This window comes from Fragaria vesca, linkage group LG7 (assembly GCF_000184155.1).
Source record: "Fragaria vesca subsp. vesca linkage group LG7, FraVesHawaii_1.0, whole genome shotgun sequence".
In the NCBI taxonomy this organism is placed as follows: domain Eukaryota; kingdom Viridiplantae; phylum Streptophyta; class Magnoliopsida; order Rosales; family Rosaceae; genus Fragaria; species Fragaria vesca.
In genome coordinates this window covers 19,211,796-19,236,783 of record NC_020497.1, presented here as the reverse complement: position 1 = coordinate 19,236,783, position 24,988 = coordinate 19,211,796, and the positions used below count along the sequence as shown (strand labels likewise).

Genomic DNA, 24,988 nt, shown 5'->3' with positions numbered 1-24,988 from the left:
ATCCAATGTTGTTCAGTCCCTTTCTTAGAATGTAATATCAGTAACAAACAAGAATGCTCACTGGGTTTGCTCCATTCACATAACATTGATTGTCAAAATAGCTTTCCATTGCTTATCACACAGCAAAAGACGATCACAGTTTCTAATGTTGTTGTCTAATACAACTGTTGAGCAGCTGAATGACTGACAGGAATATCATCTCTTATAGAATTACAGTGATAAACAACAGAATGGGTATTTCACTTTGCTGAGCATCTGTGTCCCTAGTACTTACTGTACTTAACTTATATAATGACATTCTGATGCTTGATCGAACCCACATGTTGTTCATGGCAATAGTAACATGGTGTATAGCCCATATAGGAGACAAACTTCAAACAATAACTTGTAATCTCTCCTGCGGAGAATCATCAAAAGCGCTTTGTAAAAATTTCTTAACTACTGAAAGAAACTCGTCAACTTTCTCTTCATGTGGCAAGTGCCCACAATGCTTTATTACTTCAAAGAAAGACCCTGGTATGGCTTTTGAAAGTCTCTCAGCATTCCATGACGGGACAATTCGGTCATTATCGCCCGTAACAATCAGAACTGATTCAGAAATAGAGTGAACAACTAGTATCAACATTTCATATAACCTCTTAAACTTTATACTAATCCATAATAAGATGTAATGCAGTTCTAGTAGTAAGCATTAAGAGGACCAAAAAACAAGCCAAAAGCAATATATGGTCAGCTTAAGCATATTAACTCCATAGACACTCTCTACTGGGCATTAGGCTTATACACTTTCTTTTCAACATTTCAGTTTGTCCAGATTCAGCTTTACTAGTACCTAGGGATCCTTTGTTTTATGGATTTTCTTATTAGCAGTCTGCACCAATAAAGGTTTGAGGGATGTATCGGAATCTCTTACTGCCTTTATTTATTGACTCTTGCTTTTAACTGCATCATCACCATCATCAGATTTTAACACTTATTAGGAAAACTACAAGTTCATAATTTTTACCAGGACATTTGATATCACGGAGTCTCTTTGCCAACGGTGGTTTTGATTCGGATGAAGTGTCTGTGAGCATTGCTGCTGTGTACTCCACAAGTGCCTTATCCCAACCCTTCGTCCTTAATGGCTGCATGTGGAAATATATCCAGGTGAGCACTATGCTCCCAAAGCCAAAAACAAATAGGAAGACAGAACTATTAAGAAAACAACCTTTGTATAACCACTGATGTCTTCATCAGTGACTTTCTTTGAGTCATACCATGCATTCCTAACAGCAGTGATCCCGAATTTATTGATAGCCATTCTTACCTGGGAATCAGGCAGTTAGTCACCGTCAGATGTAGCACGTGTAACTAACATTGAAAAGGGTACAAGATTATAACAGCAAAAAATGAGTAATGTGATATTCATGAAGAACTAAGTTCAGTGATATCTTGAAATATTTGCTCTGGTTGTTTAAAACATTCAATCACTTAGACCGTATCTGGATAACACAAACCAAGTGCAGTGTACAACCATACAGATAAAAATTCCTTACCAGCATTATCGCAAAAGTAGAGCGTAGAAGAGCAGACAAGAATCTCTTGTACAAAGAGTTGAGCATGACTGCCATCCCTTTCACCAATCCCATGATTGCCTGTGAAATATATCTGGCAATGTTGGACAAAACCTTGGAAAACTGGACAAAAGGATTCCCATCATCAACTGAATTTGAGTCACCTTCTGTCTGGTCATTTGTTCCAGGTTGGGATCCCTTGACAACCTTCTGTGTTATGATTGGGGCAAAAATAGCTGGGGCAACAAGGATTAGAGCAGCCACACGTTCCGGTGCTTCAAAATATGACTCAACTGCTACAAGAGAACCAGCTGAATGCCTGAGATATTGGTTTTCAGATTAAAATAATACTCACATAAGGTGTCCTATAAGAGTTAACAGAATGAAACAACAATGAACCAGAATCACTATGTGAATTACAATCTGCTAGAGAAAATGAATCACCATAAGAACAATACATGAAAGAAAACTCAAAAACAACAATAGCAAGTCAAGAAAAGTACATACCCCACTATAATGGCCTTCTCAGCTGCCAGAAAATCAATGAAATACAAAGTTGCAAGCACCGAAAACGCCATGGAATATGGATTCACAGGTTTCGATTCCCCATTTCCAGACGATAACTCCCTGACAGAGTTCCCCCTTGATGTCAACCCAAATGCCGGCCTATCAAATGCCAGAACTTTAGAACCGACAGCCTCAGCCAACGGCTTCATAACCCGATTCCAAGAGAAAACTGAGGCTCCAAAGCCATGTAACAAGATCATTGGCAGACCAACACTCTTAACCTCACTTGACACACTCTCACTCTCATCATGCACCTCCAATTGTGCTTCACACACCTTATGATGTATCTCAACTCCCCTAAACTCACAAAAACAACTATCCGGGTCTGCCAAAAGCTTAGGATCCTCCACCAGCTCATCCTGATCAATGCCAGCTATCCCCTTACTCTTCTTCTTTGTTTGCACACCAAGCAACCCCTCTAGAACCAAAACCCAATAATCAAAACTCACACACATACACAAAACACATCCATAAAACAACTAAACAACAACTACCCAACTCATCACTTTATCCTCATCACAAAACAAAACCCAGAACCAATCAACTCCGATATCAAAAATGCATAAAAATTAGAACTTTGGGTTTACCTGAACCGGAGTATTGAGCACCGGAGCCGCTGACGGAAGCAGCAGCAGCAACAAAAGCAGAAGACTTGAAAACGTCGCAGTTTTGGGTATCCGAACCGAACCTTGAGCTACTGAGATTCCCATTAAAGATCGAAACTTTACTGCAATTCGGCAACACCCATGTCCCCGCCAAGCTCCTCATATGGGATTTTCGCGCCCTTCAACTCTCAGATGGATAATACACCACCGTTATATAGTAAATAAAGAAAAATCAAAATTTGTTTAGTCATTCTTGTTTTAATCTTAATGGTCATTAAAATCATAATTTTTCATCCAAATGGTTATTCCGTTAATTTTCTCAGTTAAAATTGTTGACGTGGTCTACGACCATTTAGATTAAAAATTATGACTTTAAGGACTATTCAGATTAAAATAAAACCACAAGGACTAAACAGATTAAAAATTATGACTTTAAGGACCATTTAGATTAAAATAAAACCACAATGACTAAATAGATGTCAACTTCAAACCATAAGGACTATACAGTAAAAAACAAATTTTCTCCCCAAAACGACATCGTTAAGGTCCAAACTTTCTCTAACTTACTCAGAAAGATCTTACATCTTGAGGCTAGAATAAGTTTCACTAAAAATATGACACTAAGACTAACATGTTCTTACTTCCTTTCATACACTGATACATGTACAACATATTGCCTCAATGAAGGTCACTCTTTTTCTCATCCACAAACTATAAATTGTACCAGACCATAAGCATAAATGTTCAACATTGACTAAGACAAAAACTTTAGTCTAAATTCTTACTACAAATTAGAAGGAATTTTAGCAATTAGATGTAATTTATAAAATTTGAAAATTTACTTTTCAAAATTAAAAATATGGGGACTGAAATAATGTTAACCCAAAATTGAGAGTATGACGTGTTAATTTGGTTTAATTGAAAGTTTCGTTTATGTATTAAAAAGATATAAAAATTAAAAATTAATATCGGTGCTCGTAAAGAACAAAAAATTTAAAAAAATATCGAGCTATCGTGGAGATTTTTTTTTTGTCAAAAAATGGTGGTCGGGTGGGACTACCACTCCGAGGCCGGGAGCAACATGGGTATGGCTTGTCCCCATAGGGTGTTTTTCACTTGTGGAAGATCGAACCAGTGACCTCCTATTACCAGGAGTATCACTGTAACATTCGCCCAACAAGCAGACCCAGCATGCTTACCACTGGACCAAACCCCATGGGTAGCTATCGTGGAGATTTTAGTCCTTGGTGTTATCTACTTATCCTAATTTTGATACTAATTACAATAATATTAACTATTTAAGGGAGCATGCTATATTAACTCCATGAAATACAACCGTACACGATATAAATAACTATGCGATAGATTTATTACCAAGTGATAAAACTATTTATCTTAGTTATGACACAATTTCTTATAATTCTGGTAACAATGAAAATATAGATTTATTATATCCTACAAAATTTCTAAATCAACTTGAATTTAATGGACCAACGCATCAACTAATTTTAAAAGTGAATATGCCAATAATGTTATTAAGAAATATAGATCAAGCATGTGGTTTATGCAATGACACTGGATTAATAATAACAAGATTATTTGAAAAACTAATAGAATCGGAAATATTAACGGGAAGTAGTATTGGACATAAAGTTTTCATACCAAGAATTATCTTGACAGCCATCGAAAGCAAATGGTCATTCACATTTAGACGACGACAATTTTCAGTTAGACCATGTTATGCAATGACTAAATAAAAATCAATGACAGTCACTTAATCAAGTTGACATATATTTTCCTGAACCAGTTTCCAGTCATGGACAACTCTATGTTGCTTTATCAAGAGTTACATTAAAAAATCATCTGAAAATTATAATAAATAATAATGAAGACATACCTAATAAGTATACGAAAAATATTGTTTTCAAAGATGTCTTCCAAAACTTATAACGTAAAATCCATAGTGTTCAAATTGAACTTGAGTTGCTCGATTTAATATTCGATACTTCACTTTATATTTCACATCATAATATCGAATTTTCAAGATGGTATGCCAAATAAACACATTATAAATATAGTATTTGAAGATAAAATACACTAAATAAAGTAATTGATTCTTAGCCGATTCTTAGCCAATTCTTACTTATAAAACAGAGTATGAATACGTGTAGAGAAAATATGTTTGGGAGAAAATACGTTAGTTGCTACGTGTACAGAGAAAGTGACCTCAAATATAGTGGACAAAAAAAATATATTGAGTATATTATTTTACTAGGAGAAAATTTGAATTTCCAGTTTTGCCCTTATTGTTTTGTATATAAACCAAGCCTTTCACTCCACCAGACCACCATCGATACCATGCTCTTTTCTTTCTGGCAATTCGAACTCTGCAGTCTCTGCTCTCGACTGAGAATAAGGTATTGCTGTAATTGTTTCTTGATAGCCCAGTCTTGCTTTATTAAGAATAGGTAACAACTGCATTATAATACTTTCGGTTTATAGCCCATTCTTGACTATTAACGCTTTGTTATTTCTGGGATTAACTGTAGCTTAACTTTTTCCGCCTAGTAAGAAACCAGGACGCATAATAATATAGTTATTATGGCCAAATGAAATGCTAATAGAGAAAGGATACATTCACATATATATATATATATATATATATATATATATTCTAGCATCTTGACCGTATTATGTGCATGTGTGAATTTTTTTGTTTTTTTACTATTACAATTATGCTTAAAGTATGATTTTCCTCCCCACTATTCTCTCCTCCTCCCACATTTTAAGTTTCTTTCTTTTTTCTTTTTTTTCTTGTTTTTCAAACATTTGTAATTACTAATTTATCTGTTAGAATACATATTTAAAATTTTAATTAATCAAGAACATTATAGGTAGTTTAAAAATTTAACCGTTGACAAAGTCAAAAAACCTTCTGACTTTATTAATAGAGATATACACAGTTCATCCAGAGTCTGAAATTAAAAAATAAATTAAAGTGTGAATTTTTTTTTTGTCTCACTTTTAGATACGTATCCACATCTCTGCCGTTTAGTTTTTAAAACGTATAGATCATTTCTGTCAAGTTTCATCCAGTTTGATAATCATTAAGGTGTCGAATTGTGTGAAATGCATGAACAAACTAAAATTTGTCCGACCAAAACTACTCATATAAATCACGATTGCGAAATCTCAAACCATCGTCAAATTGGACAGAGAGAGCAATTTGAAAGTTTATTGAAAGTTTTTATTGAAATAATTTTTTTTTGTTTTTATTGAAAGTTTCGTTTATGTATTGGACGGTAAGAGAGAGCAAGTCAAATTGAAGATGGAGGCTCTGGTGTGCAAGAAACTGGGTGACCCAACGGCGGAGAATTCAGAGGAGAAAGCGATAGTGATCGAGAAGAGCTATCCGATACCGGAACTGGAGACTCCGACGTCGGTGAGAGTGAGAGTCAAAGCTACGAGCTTGAACTACGCCAACTACCTTCAGATACTCGGCAAGTACCAGGAGAAGCCGCCGCTGCCTTTCATCCCCGGCTCCGATTACTCCGGCGTCGTCGACGCCGTCGGCTCCGCCGTGACCAAGTTCAGACCCGGCGACAGGGTTTGCTCCTTCGCGCCGCTCGGGTCGTTTGCTCAGTTCATCGTCGCCGATCAGTCTCTTCTGTAAGTTAGCTCTGTTTTTGTATAGAGGTTGATGATTCGGTTGAGTTGGAATGATGTGGAAGTTTTTTGAATTTGGAAGGTTTGGAGTGCCGGAGGGGTGTGATCTGGTGGCGGCCGGTGCGTTGCCGGTTGCGTTTGGGACGTCTCATGTGGCTCTGCTTCACCGGGCCAATTTGAGCTCCGGTCAAGTGAGCGCGTTATTATTATGATCATGTGTTGGTGGTTGCATGTGTACATTGTACAGTCTTCATTTTCGGTTTTATTAATTTGTAGGTGTTGTTGGTGCTTGGTGCGGCGGGAGGTGTTGGACTTGCGGCGGTACAGATTGGGAAGGTTGTTGGAGCCGTTGTCATTGCGGTAGCCAGGTGTGTGTGCATATTTCATTGCTTTAGTTGCGGTCTTGTTCTTTATGTGGGAATTGCATTTTACATTCGATATTGAATAGGAGTGATGTAGAGATGTGCATGTTGTGTTTTGGGGTGGTGAATTTGCAGGGGAGCTGAGAAGGTGGAGTATTTGAAGTCGTTGGGGGTTGATCATGTGGTGGACTCCAGCAGTCAGAGTATTATCCAAAGTGTGAAGGATTTCTTGAAAACCAGGAAGCTTAAAGGGGTGGATGTTTTGTATGATCCGGTTGGAGGGAAGCTTACTAAAGAGGCAATGAAGGTTTTGAATTGGGGAGCACACATTTTGGTTATTGGCTTTGCCAGTGGAGAGGTCCCTGTCATTCCTGCCAATATTGCTCTTGTTAAGGTATGACTAGTGATTGTTTTGAGTCCAAAAGTGTTGCCTTCATTTGTTGAAATTCGTAGTTGCTTAAGGTTCAAATGCTTGATGGTAAACAAGAGTGTTAAGATTGATTAGGAGGTAGGCTGTGGAAGGTTTATATGATGACCAAATACATACCCACTAGACTGTTATAGCTAGAACTATCATTTGCAAGTCTTTTAAAATTTGGCAGTTTTTAGTAATTCAATGGCCAGATCTTTCAACTCAGTATCGGTTTAAGATTTCAAAGAAAAGGTAGGGATTTGGAACTCCTTTGAAGGTTGAACACTAACAGGCACAGTTCTCCGGTTAGATACGAAGCCATCATTAGTTTGGACATATGAGAGAGACACTGAAAAAGGAATAAGGGAACTTTAATGAAAAGTGTGTATGCTGAACTTGTGAATATTCTCTGTTTCTTCTGTCCTCTAAAACTAGGCCTCCACTTTCACCATGGAATAAGCTAGTCTTCTCTTATTCCATTGAGAATTTTAGATATGAACTATGAATTCTTCCTGAATTTTTGGCCCTGGATTACCATGCCCTTTTTACTTATGTATCACTTTGTACCAGAACTGGACAGTGCATGGGCTGTACTGGGGTAGCTACAGAATACATCGACCCGCTGTTCTTGAAGATTCAGTTAATGAATTACTTTCTTGGGTGGCGCGAGGCTTGATCACCATCCGCATTTCTCATACGTACCGCCTGCCAGAGGTCAGGATTCCTTTCACTTACTTTACCCCTCAACCCTTTTTGTCCGCAACATGTTGCTATCATCACTGGTTGTTGGGTTTTGAGTACATGCATTTATTCTGATAACTACATATATTGCTTGTAAATGACAGGCCAATCTTGCCTTTTCTGCCATCAAAGATAGGAAAGTCATTGGGAAAGTGATGATTGTTCTTGACGACCCAAGCAGTGTAAGGTCAAAGCTCTAGAGATCGAGGAATTCAGCTGGGACGGTTGTAACTTTGTACTCAGCAATTTCATTCTTCAGTTTTCCCCTTTCCATAGCTTGTGACGGACGCGTCATTTACAGAAGGATATGAAATAAATTAATAACAGTTTATCAGGTTTAGGTCCATTGTACAAGTTATGACCTTGAGTATATGATCGTAATTTTGTAAGAAATTCTGCAATGTCAAATATAAGAGTGCGTAAATAAGTAAAGTGGTTTCACTCTTATTGAACTCAGATCTCATGATCCGCTTACTTCCACCGGAGCTAAAACTCCAGCAAAGAAGTTCTACTTCTCATTTCTATCAATGCAACAGCAATGTCTTTAGCCTGATTTGAATTTCAAACGATATTTGCCACTATGACAGCTACAAACATCGGCATTATTTTGCAAGATATACAGTAAAATGAAACAAGATAATACTAACCAAATATTTACATTCAACTGATAAATCACTATGACACAAGATCAGAAGGATGTGTTGCCACAAGATAACCCCGGTCTACTGTCTATTTTGAGAAACCGTACATATTCCTGTTGCAACATCTCACCTCCATTCACTGGATCGAAACTGCACCTGTAGAAGCTGATGCGGAAAATAAAAACAGTGAATCAGAGAGCGGGGTATGTAACTAGGGAAGAAATGCACAAAGAAAAAGTGGAAGTTTTTCTGGTTCATAACAGTGCGTTTTCAGAACTTAAGGGCCGAACAGAAATGCAAGTACTCATAGTCTGTTGAGAAGGAAAAATTTAACAAAACAGAAACAGAGACATTACCTCCCATCCAGGCCAACAATGATAAGAGTGTTTTGAGAACCAAATGCAGTAATGAATTGTGTGTCTTCTGGCAAGCGGAACTGAGCAAAAGACCACTCTGAGCTGAAGTATTTAGGTAAAACCCCTGCAAAGTTTTTAGAAAAGTTAAATACAGAAGACAGCACCAAAGACCAAGTGAATGCAAAGATTACTGCAAACCCAGAAGCATGAGTTCACTTCAAAGAATAAAGATTTATGCCCCATCAATGACCAATTTTACTGAGAAGTGATGGCTCTTTGCCAACTCACATGCTTACCCATATAGAAATTGAGAACTTACATTAAGTTTCCATATTCATGTTTCTTTAATATTATTGATAAATATATCATGAAGTTTTGTTAGCATTCCAAATTGAAGGAGAGCCATTCTTCTCGTGTTAACATTAGAACAAGGATGCATAAGAGCAGATTGATCACTCGCAGATGACATTTATATTTGGCATGTGTTCTTACCTTTCATGAATGACAATGATGAACTAGAATTGGCTCCAGTGTTTGGAGATATAAGAGGCTCTAGGGAATTTGAAGAATTCTGTTGAAAAAGTGCTGGCCCTTGAGAAGCATTCGAATGAGTAGATAAATTCATCCCAACTCCTCTAACTCTGAGGCTGAATATATGCACAGTACCTTTGTCGCTTGATACTGCCAACCACTGAACATTTGGTGATAGAGCAATACTATAGATGTCTGCTCTGTCCACTCCTCTGCGTACCTACAAGAGGGGCCATAGATGATATAATAAGAATTTCCTTAAGAAAGGGAATAACTTATGAACGTCAATCTCCCATGTATAAAAGAATAACATTACAGGAGAATAGGCCGGAAATCATACTATAAAGTATTTAGTAACTCACATCATGTTAGTACTGACTCCCATGCCATTCATCATAAACATGAAGAACAATCCTATCTTATTTATAGAAAAATTTCAGAACAATATACTACCTCTTGTAAGCGAGTCCCATCCATCGTGTTGAAGATTCTTATCAAAGTACCCTTGGTACTAGAAGTTGCAAGAAGCAGCCCATCCATTGTTAAGGTGAAGCATGCAATATGAGAATCATGAGCATTGATTATCTTTGTCATAATCAGCCCAAAATGTTCAATTCGAACTTGTCCCCGTTGAAGGCCTGGGCAAGCCAGCACAGATGTATTTTGATGGTGTGAAAGGCAACACAATCCCCTGGGATTTGATAAAGTTTCTATCTGATGCAGCAGCTTTAGATCCCTGAAGCTGTAAATATATATCTTGTGCTCAAGAACCACAACTATGCGATCACGTCTTAACTTTACTGCACGAATCTCAGACCTGAATGAAAACTCTCCAATACATCGGCTCTGATGATCATCCCATATCATAACTTTGTTGGGTGGATATTGGGAATTGTCTACACCACCAACAAGTACGAGAATGTTGCATCTGAACAGCATCTCAACAATTCTGAACCCACCACTTTTCAAGTCTCGTCTAAAAGTCTCCTTGAAAGGCTCACAGTTATAGATACGAAAACCATTACTTGTGCCTGCCGCAAAGCAACCATAGTCCTGATTCCAGGACACAGAGTGCAAATCAGTTTCGTCACCATCATTGAAGTCCGGTTCAAGCGGGGTAAAAGAAACAGACGACCCAGCATCAGGCGATCCGTACGAGCCAAGCCTTGTGGGTGACAGTATCCCTCGTGGTGTCGAAACTGTTGAACTCATTACGGAGGCAGGCACAGGTATAAGCAAGCCTCAACCAATACTCATGAATGATAGATAACCTGAACATACAAACATAAGAAAACCACAAAGTTCATATATTCCATCTCACGCTTCAAATTTAAAAACATTCACAACTTCTCTAATCAATACTGTGATCAACTTTAACAACTAAATGATATATCAACCACCAGATATGAAGCATCCACAAAGACTCAAAATTTACCAAAAAGCTACATCAAGTTTCAACCTTTTGAAGAAACCCACAATGCCAATCACCAAACTCACCAAACTTTGTTCATAAGTTGAGAAGAACTCAAACACAGGCATACATAAAACAAATCAAAACACAGCAATCTACTCAAAGTCAGCTACTATAATTGAATTTACAAGCTAAAAGAAGCATTAGATGATGAGGAGCCAAGAATAAAACCATGTTAGCTCTGGTAATCTTGTATTGAAAGACTTGATAACATTCAAAGGAATCGAATTGAAATGAAAGGAAAGTGAGAATTCAAAGGAAGAGAGTCAACCTCTAAATTCGAAGGAAGACCGACCGTTCTTTCTGGTGTTGTGATCTGAGAAAGGCTACAGAACAAGAGAGACGACGACAGCCAATCTCCTCTCCGGTGTTCTGTTTTGGTTTTCGTCTCCTTTTCTACTTCTGTTTCTGTAGTTGTCAAGAGGGCCTGAGCCCAACATCATCAAACCTAGTCCAACCTTTTCTACCGGAATAACCGATCCAACTCATTACTCTATATTTTTCTTTTCTTTTTCCCTTTTGTATAATTTTCCGGTTTCTTAAACCAAAAAAGAAAAAATGGTTTTGGTCATGATGTTCATACATATAAATAGTTATGAATGACTAAGTTACATCATGTACCAACATGTAGAGACATATGAAAGCTTAGTGTATGGAAGCGAGAATTGTTTGGTACACATGTTTTGTACCAACATGTAGAACCGTATTGCTACATGCATCATGTGTGAATTTTTTTGATCAATCAATTGAGTAACTCAAATGCACCAACAAGTCTCAGAGCCGAACTCATGACCACCCACTTACATAGAGAAGATTGATTTCCATCGATGGCCATCCATGTTTGAATTGAGTTTGCAACTTCTTTTTATTTTCTTTTATGCACAATTGAGTTTGGAAAGTTGATGAAGCATACAAAGTAGGTCGTGATTAGGTTTCATTTGGATCGAATAATTATGGTTGTCCCGGTTGATCTGCAAGTCAAGCCCTAAATTAAGAAAGAAAATCAAGTTTTTAAGAGCACTCAGAAAAATGAGCAATGATTGAATATGTACACTGCCCTAGCTAGTATGAAGTAAACTTCAGATAATCCCTGCAACTAACTTCATCTTTCAATCATACGTGTATGGATAGTGTTTGATTTTCTGTATAGATATGGATGATTTAAAATAAAGGATTCAGAGGTGGTATATAGCTACCTTCTTGATAGAGATACTTATCTTACCAGCTTGGAGACTGAGGCCAACTATCTGGTTTATAAACTTTTGTTTTGAAATACTGTAATCATGTAGGAACATGCTTAAACAAACGCTAACCTGCATATGATTGTGAGTTTGTGACTAGTGAGTTGTGATTCCTCATTAAACAAAGTAACATCCTTCGTGCGACTTATATTCTTTGATGTTATTTTAGAATTGGATTTATATTGCTTAAATTTGCTTGGATGACTTCTAACTATTGTATTGCGTACAATCTAAGACCACCATGTCATCCTTACTCAATCTAATGGTTATAAGACATCCAAGCAAATCTAAGCAACTTAAATCCAAATAGAAAATCCGGATCCGTTATTTTAAGACACCAAGGTGAAACACAAAATCGGCTACAAAATGACCACAAAATCGGAGTCTAACATAGACTTTCAGAGAAGGACTTTGTAAATTCACTCTATTAACAAGTATTGCATCATATGTATCATGAAATAAGGGAACCTCTCTAATTTGCAATGTTGACAAGGGCATAAGCACCCTCATTGGAAACCCTATATATTCAATTATTCATCCGAGTATTACAATTAGACACATGAGCATCGTGTTAATTTGCATTGATTTTCTCTAATAATAGTGGAAGCATATACATCTTAATAGTTTGTTGATACATTAGGAAAATTCTGTTGTGCATTAACGCATAATATACATATTTGTTTTTACAGACAAATTTTCCAATTGTCCAAAACACACCACCCTGCTGCACGTGATCTCCCTTTTTTAGTTACTTTTATCAGTTTGTATGCTATACTGATGTGTATAGTAAACAAATACCCATATGACCAATGACCTCCATCAAAATTAGGGTTTCAAATCCCCTGAGCAGCAGAGAAGGGGACCACATGGCATGGCTACCAGCCTAGCTAGCTACTAGCCCTTCAGGTCAATCTACCTGACAGAGAAGTTTATAAACACTTGACGAGTTCCAGGTTTTCTTCTTCACCAATTACAACTGCCGATTACCAAAAGAGGAAGTTTATCGTGTTCCAATCTTTACCATATCTGGATTCTGGAATACATTATCCGTGTTCATGCTACCGCCCAAAGACCACACACTTAAAATAGAGGAAAGCAAGCTCTGCTTGTGTATCAAGTGCTGGCATTTCCACAGTTGTAGCACAGAAAAGGAACACAGAAGAGTGGATGGCACAGCCCCAAAGGAAAAAAATGCATATAATACGACACTTATAGAGAGTAGTGTGCATATTTCGATGAACACATGCAGTCACAGTGAAACAATGACCAGTTGCAAGGCCTTAAAAGGATCAAAGCATATAACATATCTCTTAACAGTAAAAGCAATATATATATATAGAAAGTTTGATTTCAGCAAGCTTTTTTCAGAGATGGACTACTTCAATATATAATTGTTATATGAAAGATCTGTACCATACTCTAAATAATCTGGTAAACTATAAAAAGAATGCACCATCATGCAGAAAATGGAGCTCCCTAGCTGCAGTATAACATGGTCAGTGACTAATGAAAAAAGGATTTGGAACTTCAAATGCATGGATGCCATTGGTAGTGAAATCAAAATGGCCGAAAACTCTGAAAAGTTGCTCATCAGGTGTGGCTTGTGATGAACATTGGGTGCAGGGAAATAAGAAAAGCAGTACCTGAAAGGAGGGTTTACTTGTCGGGTGAAAAAAGTAGAATATGTGAAGAGTTCAGGATGAAAGAAAAGTAATAACATTATTAGCTGAGAGATCTACAAGTAATAACTTCAATAACCATGGAACAAGACGAAACTGAACTTTTGTTTGTGTGAGAATGCATGTTATATATGTTATAGATCTTACAAGGTTATATGCAACACAATACATTCTCAAATTTGAGATATACCATCTCAACATATATAGTCTATGCCCTGGAAGAAGTAAACATCGAACATATACGGACAACATGATTTCGAAGCTGAAGAAGATGATTACCTAGATAACTCTTTCAACTGATACTTCATCTAGCTAAAAGATCTGCATTTATTCAGTTTGTGCTTGCTTCTGTAACTATATATGTGTGCGGTGTGCCTAACCTAGAAATTAAGCAAGGAAAAGTGGAGGAGCTCCCTTCAGTCCAAGCAAAGAGAAAGAGGGATGTAAATTAACTCCCGCTTCATTCACACAATCAATCACAGTAGCAAACATAAGATACTGAGGAGTGCTTGAATGAATGAGTAGGCAGTTACTTCAACAAACCCCATCCAATCCTATCCATGAGTGGACTGAAGAAAGCTCTCCCTCCCTTCTCTCTCTCTCATCATTCATCTTCAATCTGTTCAATACTATTCATCATTAGAGTATTAGATTTCTAGTCTTCCCCCCTGACATTCACATGCACTAACACTGTAGCGCCAATAATTTAAACCTTGAAGTAAAGCCAGTAATCAATTGAAACCCACCATGCACCTGCACCACTCGAGTTCCTTCGATTCCCTGACATTGATTCATAAAACCAATGCAACAATGAATGAGTGAATAGTTAAAGTTCAATAGGACAGGATTCCCACCATGCAACTGTAGTGATAATCGCTACTGCAGTGCACCACTGGCATATGTAGCACTCTCCAAGACCTCAGATAGTCAAATTCAGCTTCATGCTACTTCTGCAGATCACAGACGCAAAGTGCGAATTAATTTATGTCATTCAGGTTTCGTATTTACCAGAAGCTGGTGCAACAAAGCAGTTAATTCATCTTGCTTATATTATTCAATGAAAGCTTTTACCTTCTGAAACCTGCATTTCCCAAATCAACTTAAGAGCTATAATAACAAATCAATGGCCTTATAGACCAGAAAATCAGCTTAAGAGCTATAATAACGAATCAATGGCCTTATAGACCAGAACCTATAATTCCTTACACATAGGAAACAACAATGAGTGAACCCTAATCGATAAACAAAATTCGTTTTGTAGCCGTCTCATGATCAATCCCATAATAAGTTAAAGGAAATTCAAAAACAAAAAACAAAAACAGGTTTTCATTATTTGACAAATCTAGCCTAAAGATAAAAACAGGTTTACAGGAAGAAACAGGTTTCCAATTTTCCATCATGAAACATGTTCATCAACAACAAAGCAAATCCATAGAAGAGAAAATTTAATTGGACAGAGAACAATTAATTAAGTTCCACTGCTAGCTAGCTTACTGAATCTTTAGCAAACTCATAGACCATGGAGAAAACCCATTTGCCGGTTTAGACTGAACGACAATCAAAACCAAAATCTTGAAGATGACCAAATCCCACTCACTCACTCCTATAACTGCAGCTATATATCATTGTGTTAGTCGAAAAAACTGCAACTATCGGTGCCTTGGAGTAAAAGCCCCAAACAATAACACTGCAAGCAAATAACAATCAACCCCAGAAAGATAGTGTGTAGAAAAATTGAAAACATTGACTTACTTTGATCGATCATCGCCCTACGGCAGAACAAAGTACAAAATATATAAACGATCCAAATTATTGGTACTGTGCAGTATCATCAAATATGGAAAGAGACCAAGGAGTACTCAACTGTGTGTTCATACTCTATAAGACATGGGTTTCCTGCATATATATAACCCTAAAATCAAAGTAACTAGAGCCTTTATTCGCAGGAAACCCTAATCCTGATAATGAAAGAGAACGATGGGAGATGGGTAAAGAAGAAAAAGGTAGCAAGAAATCGGAAAAGGGAAGAAAGACTTAAAGAGAGTTGATGATGATGCGTCATTAACTGTCCCCATGGGAGCCGGACAAGAAAGCGACTCAGGATCTCAGCAAATCTTAAAGCAGCAGGGATCACTTTTATGCCTCCAGGAGATTTTTTTAGAAGAACACACAATTACCATCTTGGTGGATTAACCACTGCTGATCTCTCACTCTTTCACAAGCAGAACAGTACCTCCTGTGAAACTGTGAAAGAAAGACCTGGTAGCTCATTTGAATTCGCACGCACACTCACTGGTTCACCACTGGAGTAGATAGAAATATAAATAGACAAGACTTGTCTAGTTGTCTTGTCCTACTGTTGTGTTTGATATCTCAAGAAAAAATAAAAACTAAAAGAGAAAATAAAAAGAAAAGTGAACCATGGTTAAATACTTAAACCCTAACTTTGTTTTGATATCCTACTTAAACCCTAACTTTATGAAGAGAAATTTTATTCACACATTACAAAATACTAGATACATATCTCTCTTTTTATATACCTAACAATAGATTTTATGGATATGTTAAATTACCGAAATATCATAACTATTATTAGTAGTTTACATTTGCAATTTCTTTTCGTTTTCTAGATCAACCACATATGGAAGTTATGCAATAATGCTCAATTAATTTACTTTAATTTTTTTTCTTCTTATATATGTATGTTCGTTGCAGCGAGAGAGCTCGAGCTTGATGAATGAATCAAACTCTTATAATTCAAGTGCAATCAGTTAAAAAGAAATTCTGTAACACGCTAACAAACATAATGAATACAAAAACCAAAATGCGCACAGATAGACTTGGGAATATGTATGTGACTAAGATAAAATGCTACGTATGCTTATAATTTTGTTGGTCAAAACAACATTGAACATAGGAGCTTCAAGATGGATAAAAGAAACAAAACTAGAAGATGCATAGGTTAATGTTCATGTTGTGAGAAATTAAATATTGTAGCCGCTTGTTCTTGTTGAGAGTTTTTATTCTTTTAATATATATTTTAAATTATGATGGTATATAAAAAAAATATTAATATGTATGGTGTATTATGAATGAGGATAATTTAGGAAGTTTGGGGTTGTGTATTTAATAAAATGTTAAAAAAAAAATTAGATATGTGGTGTATTAAGTAGGGTATGTGCATTTAGTATTTTGTAATATGTTAATAAAATTTCTCCTTTATTAATCGAGGATCCCATAAAAAAAACTAGAGTAATGAGCAAAATGGTTACGAGTTTGAGAAGAAATGTATATTGTATAGTTATATATCTCTGTTAATAAAGCCAGAAGGCTCTTTTAACTTTATCAACGGTTAAATTTTTAAACCATCTATAATGCCCTTGATTGATTAAAACTTTAAAATCTGTCTTCTAACATATGAATGATAAATTAGTAATTGCAAATGTTGGAAACAAGAAAAAAAAAAACAAGAAAAAAAGAAGCTTAAAACGTGGGAGGTGGGAGAAAAAAGTGAGGAAGGAAATAAAACTTTAAGCATAACTGTAGTAGTAAAAAAAAAAAAATCACACTACGGGTCAAGATGCTAATTTACAATTATACATACATCATACATGGGCATATACAACCGACAACCCACGTCTCTCTCTGTGACCTTCACTCTATTCTCAGTTTCGCACAGTCCCACACTCCCACTGCAGCTTAATCTCGACAACAATTATTTAGTTTCTCAACAACAGGTTGCTTGATGCCGAAAATGAAATCAGCTAAAATGAAATGACAAAGAGAAAAGAACATTAGGCTTAACAAGCGGTAATGCCCTTTACCATGTTCGATCGGAGCATCCTTGCAGCTTTATTGAGTTCATTCTCATTCGCATCGTGTAATTTTCATTTTTTTAGATACTCTTAACCTATAGATTTTAAACAAGTTTTATGAACTTTGGGGGTAAAGGTTATTGTGAAGAAAAAGACGAGGAAAATGATGGAGTTTCAAAACGAGGAAAACGAGCTAGTGTATGACAGACAAGGGAAGGTTTGTTTATAGCCGTTTGATTTGACCATTGGATTGATTAGGCAAAATTTTCATACCCTCTATTCCCTGAAAATGTCTCAAAACTTTATGGGTTGGCCTAACTTAAACGGCTTTACACGAGATCTTTTTGACAAACGAAGAACACTCATCATGTTGTCCAATTAGGAATCCAAAAAACAATAACAAAATGGTTGAAGTAATTTACTAATTATTTCCCTTCATTTCATGGTAACAAAATGGACGACTAAATGTTTGTAACTTTGTACCTAGCTCCACAGCTTAATTTGATGGTCAAATCGACTTCAGAGAAATCAAAATAGAACTACTGTTTGACACTCAATAAGCCTCATTCGAGTGTTGGCCAATGTTCTAAAAAATGTTAGGCGCTAGTCGGGCGAACACTAGCGTCTAGGCGGGTTAATCGAGAGATTAATCGGTTTTCTAGCTATTTAGACGGAAACAGTGAAGCACCGTCTAGCGTCTAGACGGGGATTAATCGACTTTAGACGGAGATTTTTAGAACATTACTGTTAGCATAATTGTGGTTTTGGCACACTAATAGACTAGATTTGAGTTGTATGACAAATCAATGAAGTAACATCAATAAGATCACAATTATTTTTGACAAAATTTTCTTTTAAACTTTGCAGCCTCGCTCAAACAAATACTACCACACAAGAACAGAACGTCACTAAATTTAGCATGTTGCGACATGTTAAAACTAGAAAACCTATCAAAGAAACTAGACCAATCGGCCGGGGCAAAACACTCATCCATGAAGAACATATATGATTGCGCCTGATTGGCCTTGCTTGTAAATTACTAGTTGATTTTCGATTACATGCTGCAACAATTCCAGTCGGGCATGGCCTAGACAGTACTCGGTGGAAACCAGCCGGGCATCATCGATCTGTGCATTTCAATTGGAATACTCTTCTTTGCCATCATCATACTCACACAGTCACACGCTGTCCATCTGGGTCTTCTGAAGAGCACTGGGGTCTTGATCAGACTCATTGCTAGCTCATCGTGCTAGACAGGTGTGCTGCAAGATTCAAATCAATTGCCAAAGGGCACTCATGCATGTCCTGCACTACTCGCCACCACACAACGGCCGGCCCCCATGGAATCAAATTCCACTGCAATTCTCTGCAACCAAACCAAGCCAAAACTGCTACAGTAGTACCAGTACTATAGCTAGTAAAGGTAACCAGTGAAAAATGTCTGTGACACATTCTTGCTCAACTATTTTGATCCAACTACATCCAAAAAAAAAACATAACTATTTTGATCCAACACTGTTCCAAGTCTAAGAAACTAAACCTGTGTAGAGGGTCAGAGCTTCATGATCATGCAGCAAGAAAGAGGTTTTTGCCAAAAGCGTGGTCCCAAAACACAGAAATGAAGAGGGTTTGGAAATGTTCAAATAAAATTCCAGCAATAACAAACATGATCATGACACTATGACAGTGATAACAATATATGTGACCACGACTTGATCCCTACAGCCGAGCCCTCCTACCGGGAGCAGCAGCCGGACCAACGCCACCGGACCACTCAAGTCCTAAAGAAAACGTTTCTGATTACTTGATATCCAGCATCGGTCTGTTTGCAAGAGGTTTTGAGGTTCGATATTGTTATCCACTAGTTTTCTCAACGTCAAATTTTGTCTTATAACGAACACCCAAATTTCATTTGATGAGAGGTTTTTGAAAAATTCACTAATTTTCAAATTATGTCTTATAAAGAACATCGAAACTTCAACTTGATATGCATCGTTAACTTATTTTTTAAGGCGTAGGCGTAGACTTTCGACATTAGTGGCTATCTGGCATTAACAACTCAGTTGACTATGAATGCAAAAATCACAGGACCACCACTAAGGTCTTGTAAGTTGTAATCCCCATTGTGGTGTTCTAAGTTCTGACTATGGAGCTATAGGAAACTACACACCAATAATGCGAATATCTGAGGTGATTGGGAAAACGATATTTACATTCATTTCAGCCTTGACTCGATGACTTTGGTAGTTTGGTTCCATACTTCCATTCCCTTGGTACACACTACATAAACTAGCACTCAGCCTTCAATAGTCTTTCAGACACATTGTGAACGGAACAAAAGGTTTCCGAAACCTTAAGTTTTCATTGAAACAAACGCATCAGATTTATATTTCATGTTTGCACGCAGGAGAGAAGGGAGGATCAAAGATCTTCTATACAAAGGAGATAACATATCTGAGGATGACCCCCCATTTATCAGAGGCATGATTTGTAGATAGAAATGTAGCAATCATGTCTATCTGTTTTCTCATCCATTAGGTTCAACGATGACCTCATGATGGCAACAGATTGACATAATACCATTCCACATCTCCCTCTAGGGTTAATACCTACCATCTGATTTCCTGGTGCCAACCTAAAGACGATACGTTGTTATCAGATTACATTCATTTTTTCTTATAAGAAAGAACAAAACGTGACCGTTTCAATAATGCTGCTCATATATCTACGCTAATCAAAGTCAGGACTTAGATATTAGAAAAACTGGAAAAATAAACTTGTTGACCCATCCCCAAACGTTCGCAGATCTGCAGGTTTTACCACTGCCCGGCATAGAGGGCAAGTTCTTTCTCTCTCAAACCTAAAAGGAAGTAATTCACTGTCAGTCAATGGAAAAAAAGAAGAAGATGATATGAGGAAAGTACTACAGTGTGAATAGTTGAAGAAGAAGAAAAACAAATAACTTCTGGTTTTTACCTCTTACCGGTAGTTGGATCCAAACTATTAAAGAGTTTACTAAAGGGGAAACAAGAGTTTCAACCCAATTTTACCAAGTCCTTTTTCTCAAGTTAATGGTATGAATCTAACGGTATAATGTACCCTCTACGCAATGAGTGTCAATGACAAACAGTTCTAGTGAAAATTTTAGGGAACAGACAAGTGTTGAAACAGCATTTCTAATAGAACCTTGTGAACAAATGTGTGAAAACTAGGTAAGAAACAGAAAGCAGAAATCTAACCATTCGGAGACACAGTCCTCACAGAAGATGTGTTTACATCGCAATAGGATTGGAGCATGCATCTTCTCCTGGCAGATGGCACAAAGGTCTCCTGCTGCATTTACCTGCATTAAAATACTTGTGAGCTAGAAGACAAACTAATTATGCAAAAAGGGAGCGGTTATAACTATAAGACAACAGTCAAGATGTTCTTTGTACACAGAAGCAAGATAAGTGACACAGACATAAGCAAACTCCTAAACCATGAAGGCGTTTCCTATGGCATGAGAAAGATAAATGTATATCTAGACATTTGAAATCATCTTTGTATTTGCTTTTCATGAAAAATTCTTGACAATATATAAAAGAGTCCTCAAAGATTGGTTTTGAATCTAGGAAAAGTCCCAGAAAACAGGGAAAGTAAAGAATGTTCAAGCAACTTCAGGATAAAGCACGCCCATATTAAAGCACGCCCATATTAATAGGCAACAGAGGTAAAAAATAATAGGATACTTAAAGACTTGAAGAATAAACAAGTTGAAGGATACACAGCTAAATAGCTTCTAATTTAGTTGAAAGGACAAAAAGTTACAAATAGTTTAACAAACTAGAGAAGAAAAGATGGGTAGTTACAGATAACCAGTTGGCATGATAGAATAATGGCTAAAGACCTTGATGATCCATCTTCCAAAGTATATCAGAACCATTTAGTTAGATTTCATACCTGCTCCAATGTTGCGTGGGACCCATAATGGATATCTTTTCGTGATAATGCCCTTATAGAAGCAAAAAAGGATTGGACCTGAAAATAAACAAAATGGTATAAAGATATAGATCCATCTCAAGTGACAAGATATAATCCATCATATTCCACTACAACAGTTCATTACATAAGTAGAATTACCTTCTCAACAACAGATGTTAACTTAAAAGTCAAGTATAGTCCTGTAATAAGTGATGAAAAGAGGCTTCCGTATTCTTTGTTCAGGAAGAATCTGTACCAAACAGGTGCTGGTAATAAGGCACGGTACAGCAGCAGCGAATACTCAACTACAGTTAACATTTGACCCTTCAAAATGAGATAACAACTGTCAGAAAGTTCTGCAGAACAAGAGTACTTGCAAATTATATGCTTTATAAAAATTTATATTACTTGTCGACGATAGTTATGCCCTCTTCCATTCTTGTAGTATACAAGTAACAAACACTTGAAAGCCATCGTTGCCTGTCTCACCAAAGTATCTGAAAGTGAGAAAAGTTAGATAACTCCCCTCCCATGAATTCAAATAAAAGTAAATAATGTGCAGTAAGAGTAGCATAAATGAAAACCGGCAACATAAAATAGAGAAACTTTGAATATTAACATGTATAAACTAGTATAGAATCAGAAAACACGACAGCTCAATTACTCGTAGAAGCAAAAGGAAGAGGCAACAAAACTACTCAATAAAGCAGTAAATCACTGGACAAGTTAAATAAATTTTAAACTCAGGAACTCATTGCAAAAGTCAAGTCCCTACTGAAATTCTGTTTACATCCGTAACACATTCTCTTATGAACCTTGTAATAGACAACAATTTAGTATAGCATGACAATTTTGTTCACTAAAGTACTAGAAGAGGAAACTGTCGACGTACCATTTACCAAAATGATGAATATTGCATGCCAGAATGGTGGTATGGCTTTGGGAGGAAGCATTGCCAGCGGATATAAAAGATCATCATTTCGATACCACCAGTAAACACCAACCACATGAAGCATAAAAGCACCAGCAATGGCCACAAGAAAGGAGATTTTCCTGTCTCCCTACAGAAAAACAATGCTTAAGCTTATTGGTCCGTTTCACAGCAAATTCAAAAAGGGGTGAAACAATAGATAAAAGAACCATGTAAAACCAAACGCTGCTTCACTCACCTTTAGAGCCGTCTGCTTCCTGACAATATCATTCGACCTATACATGACAGCTGATATCCATATAGTGACAAAGAAACCTGCAAGTTACCACCCAAATTAATTACATGAATTGACAGACTAGCACTCACATAATGAAACCAAAATGTTGGTGGGAACCACTCATCACTAACACAAATCATATTAGAACCACTTAGGTGAAGATGTTTTTACCACTCATTTACCTACTGCCAATTTACAGCTGAATCATATTACTTATGAGAAAGGATATCCTTTCATAATAACATGAAGATTCAGAGTCGACCATTGTTAAGACTATAAGTAAAAACCATCTTCCTGGTTTAGGAACACTTATTCTCAAGATTGAAGTGTTTGTGTAAGACGCTACAGCCTCTCACATTCACATGCCTTTAATATTTGATAAGAACCATAAGATATCGAAAGACTCCCCACAGAATACTATCCCGCAAACCAATAAATCTCTATTTGATAAGTTATCTCCATCAGGTGTTACTATCCCATCTGCTGGGTGTTGCCCCGTTGCTAGCTCAAACAAAGTATGCCCCGACGCAAAATGAGCTAAAATTTCTATTTATGTTGCCAATGTTAATAGTTTCTTCTACATTACTGTTATCATGAAATAGGAATGTGATAGGACATCATAGCTCCATTAGTGTTCGTCCCTCCCCCCCCTCCCACACACACAATCTAATCAGAAAACATGTTCTACTAAAGCCTGCATCTTGCAGATGCTAGTCCAGATAAAACAGCTAACCCCAAGATTACCAAGATACACAAAAAAACGAAACCACTCATGCCATAGCTGCATTCAAACTAGGAACAGCTTCTCTACATTAATGTAACTAATCTTATCAAAGAAACGGAATGAGACACAACAGATGTGTCAAGAAACTAATCTCACTGCTTGTTTCCCCCACACAATCCAAGCCGAAACCATTCTACACAGTAGTATGCTAAAAGACTGCATCTTTAATGTGCTACTCCAAATAACATAGCTATTCAAACACCACCAACATAAACAGAAAAAGTAAAACACTCATTCCATATATGCATTCTAAACTAGTACCAAATCATCGAAATTGCGTAAAAAACTAGTAACAAAGCTAGTACCTTGCAAATGCTGACGGATGAACACAACGAGTAAGAGCAGCGAAAACGGAAGAACCTGCTCAATCCACCTGGCCACCTGTTGAATATCATATCTCTGGTAAGCCGAATCCCTCGAATTCTCCTCCACCGCATTCCCACCCTCCCCGGCCTCATTCTCCGGCGCCGACGGAGGCACCAAGGGCACTCTCTCATCCATCCCAGCCTGACTATCCAACCCCCCACCCCTCCTCCATCCTGCACCGCCGTCGCTTCCTCACCACTCCCGCGGTCCTCCTGCTCCCCGGCGCCGATGATCCGAATCGAAACCTCCCCGGCGTTGCTGGAGCCGCCGCCGCTCGCGCAGGCCGTCGGAGAATGCGGCCGCGAATCGGCGACGGCGTTGACCGCCGCAGCGTCGCTCTCGTGGCGCGAGGACGACGACGACGACGACAACGACGAAGAAGACGAGGTGGGGGAGAGTATACCGGAGTAATCTAACAGAAAAGAAAGCGGCGACCGGAAGAATCGCAGCGCCGGGAATTGCATAGCGCCAAACGACGTCGTCCGATCCTCACCTCCTCCTCCGCCATTACTCCCATTCCCCGGCGGCGTTGCCTCCATCACACAATAAACCCTAACCTAACCTCTCTCCTTCTATATTCTCTACCTTTCCTCCTTCACTGAGCAAGAATCAAAGAGAGATAAGCGCAGCGACGACGTTTTGGTTCCGACGATCGGAGAGAGAGAAGGAAGAGGCGACCGTTGAAGGAAGAACAAGTCAAAAAGGGCGCGACGTCGTTTTGGGGAAAGAACAAGGCTTTAGTGAGAGAGAGAGAGAGAAGCACTGGAAATTATTTGCAGGAAGCTTTCAACTAAAATATCGGAGATCAACCTCTTCGCCAAGTAACATCAATAAAGCTCATTATTTCTTTTTTTAAACTTTATTTTTGTTTTGGTCTCTTGGCCGTAACGTGTTGACTTTAATTAAACCAAACTTTATTTTCCGCGTGTAACGAGTGGCTCCGTTACGACGGCCTTCCGTCCGGCTAAGAGATCGAATTCCCAAAATACCCTTGATCGGACACGTGGGGAGATGTGATTGGGGG

General features: G+C 37.6%; 3 protein-coding genes across 3 annotated transcripts; 1 reads left to right on the top strand and 2 right to left on the bottom strand.

Annotated features, from left to right (window-relative positions):
- Positions 1 to 223: 223 nt before the first annotated feature.
- On the bottom strand, positions 224 to 2,891 carry LOC101293536 (2-hydroxy-6-oxononadienedioate/2-hydroxy-6-oxononatrienedioate hydrolase 2-like). Its single transcript, XM_004308951.1, has 6 exons — positions 2,711 to 2,891; positions 2,064 to 2,541; positions 1,539 to 1,875; positions 1,211 to 1,309; positions 1,007 to 1,127; positions 224 to 588 (listed from the first exon to the last, which is right to left on the bottom strand). Exons 1-6 carry the CDS (start codon positions 2,889 to 2,891, stop codon positions 374 to 376), a joined length of 1,431 nt encoding a protein of 476 aa, XP_004308999.1. The 3' UTR covers positions 224 to 373.
- Positions 2,892 to 5,976: 3,085 nt separating this feature from the next.
- On the top strand, positions 5,977 to 8,435 carry LOC101310749 (quinone oxidoreductase-like protein 2 homolog). The gene is made up of 6 exons (XM_004307703.1): positions 5,977 to 6,397; positions 6,477 to 6,585; positions 6,671 to 6,762; positions 6,892 to 7,150; positions 7,739 to 7,882; positions 8,014 to 8,435. Exons 1-6 carry the CDS (start codon positions 6,057 to 6,059, stop codon positions 8,107 to 8,109), a joined length of 1,041 nt encoding a protein of 346 aa, XP_004307751.1. The 5' UTR covers positions 5,977 to 6,056; the 3' UTR covers positions 8,110 to 8,435.
- LOC101293246 lies at positions 8,321 to 24,177 on the bottom strand. Its single transcript, XM_004308950.1, has 14 exons — positions 23,904 to 24,177; positions 22,776 to 22,852; positions 22,499 to 22,667; positions 22,015 to 22,103; positions 21,766 to 21,930; positions 21,586 to 21,663; positions 20,883 to 20,986; positions 20,408 to 20,503; positions 14,900 to 14,909; positions 14,518 to 14,608; positions 9,891 to 10,678; positions 9,399 to 9,657; positions 8,907 to 9,030; positions 8,321 to 8,715 (listed from the first exon to the last, which is right to left on the bottom strand). Exons 1-14 carry the CDS (start codon positions 24,097 to 24,099, stop codon positions 8,598 to 8,600), a joined length of 2,364 nt encoding a protein of 787 aa, XP_004308998.1. The 5' UTR covers positions 24,100 to 24,177; the 3' UTR covers positions 8,321 to 8,597.
- Between the last annotated feature and the right edge of the window lie 811 nt (positions 24,178 to 24,988).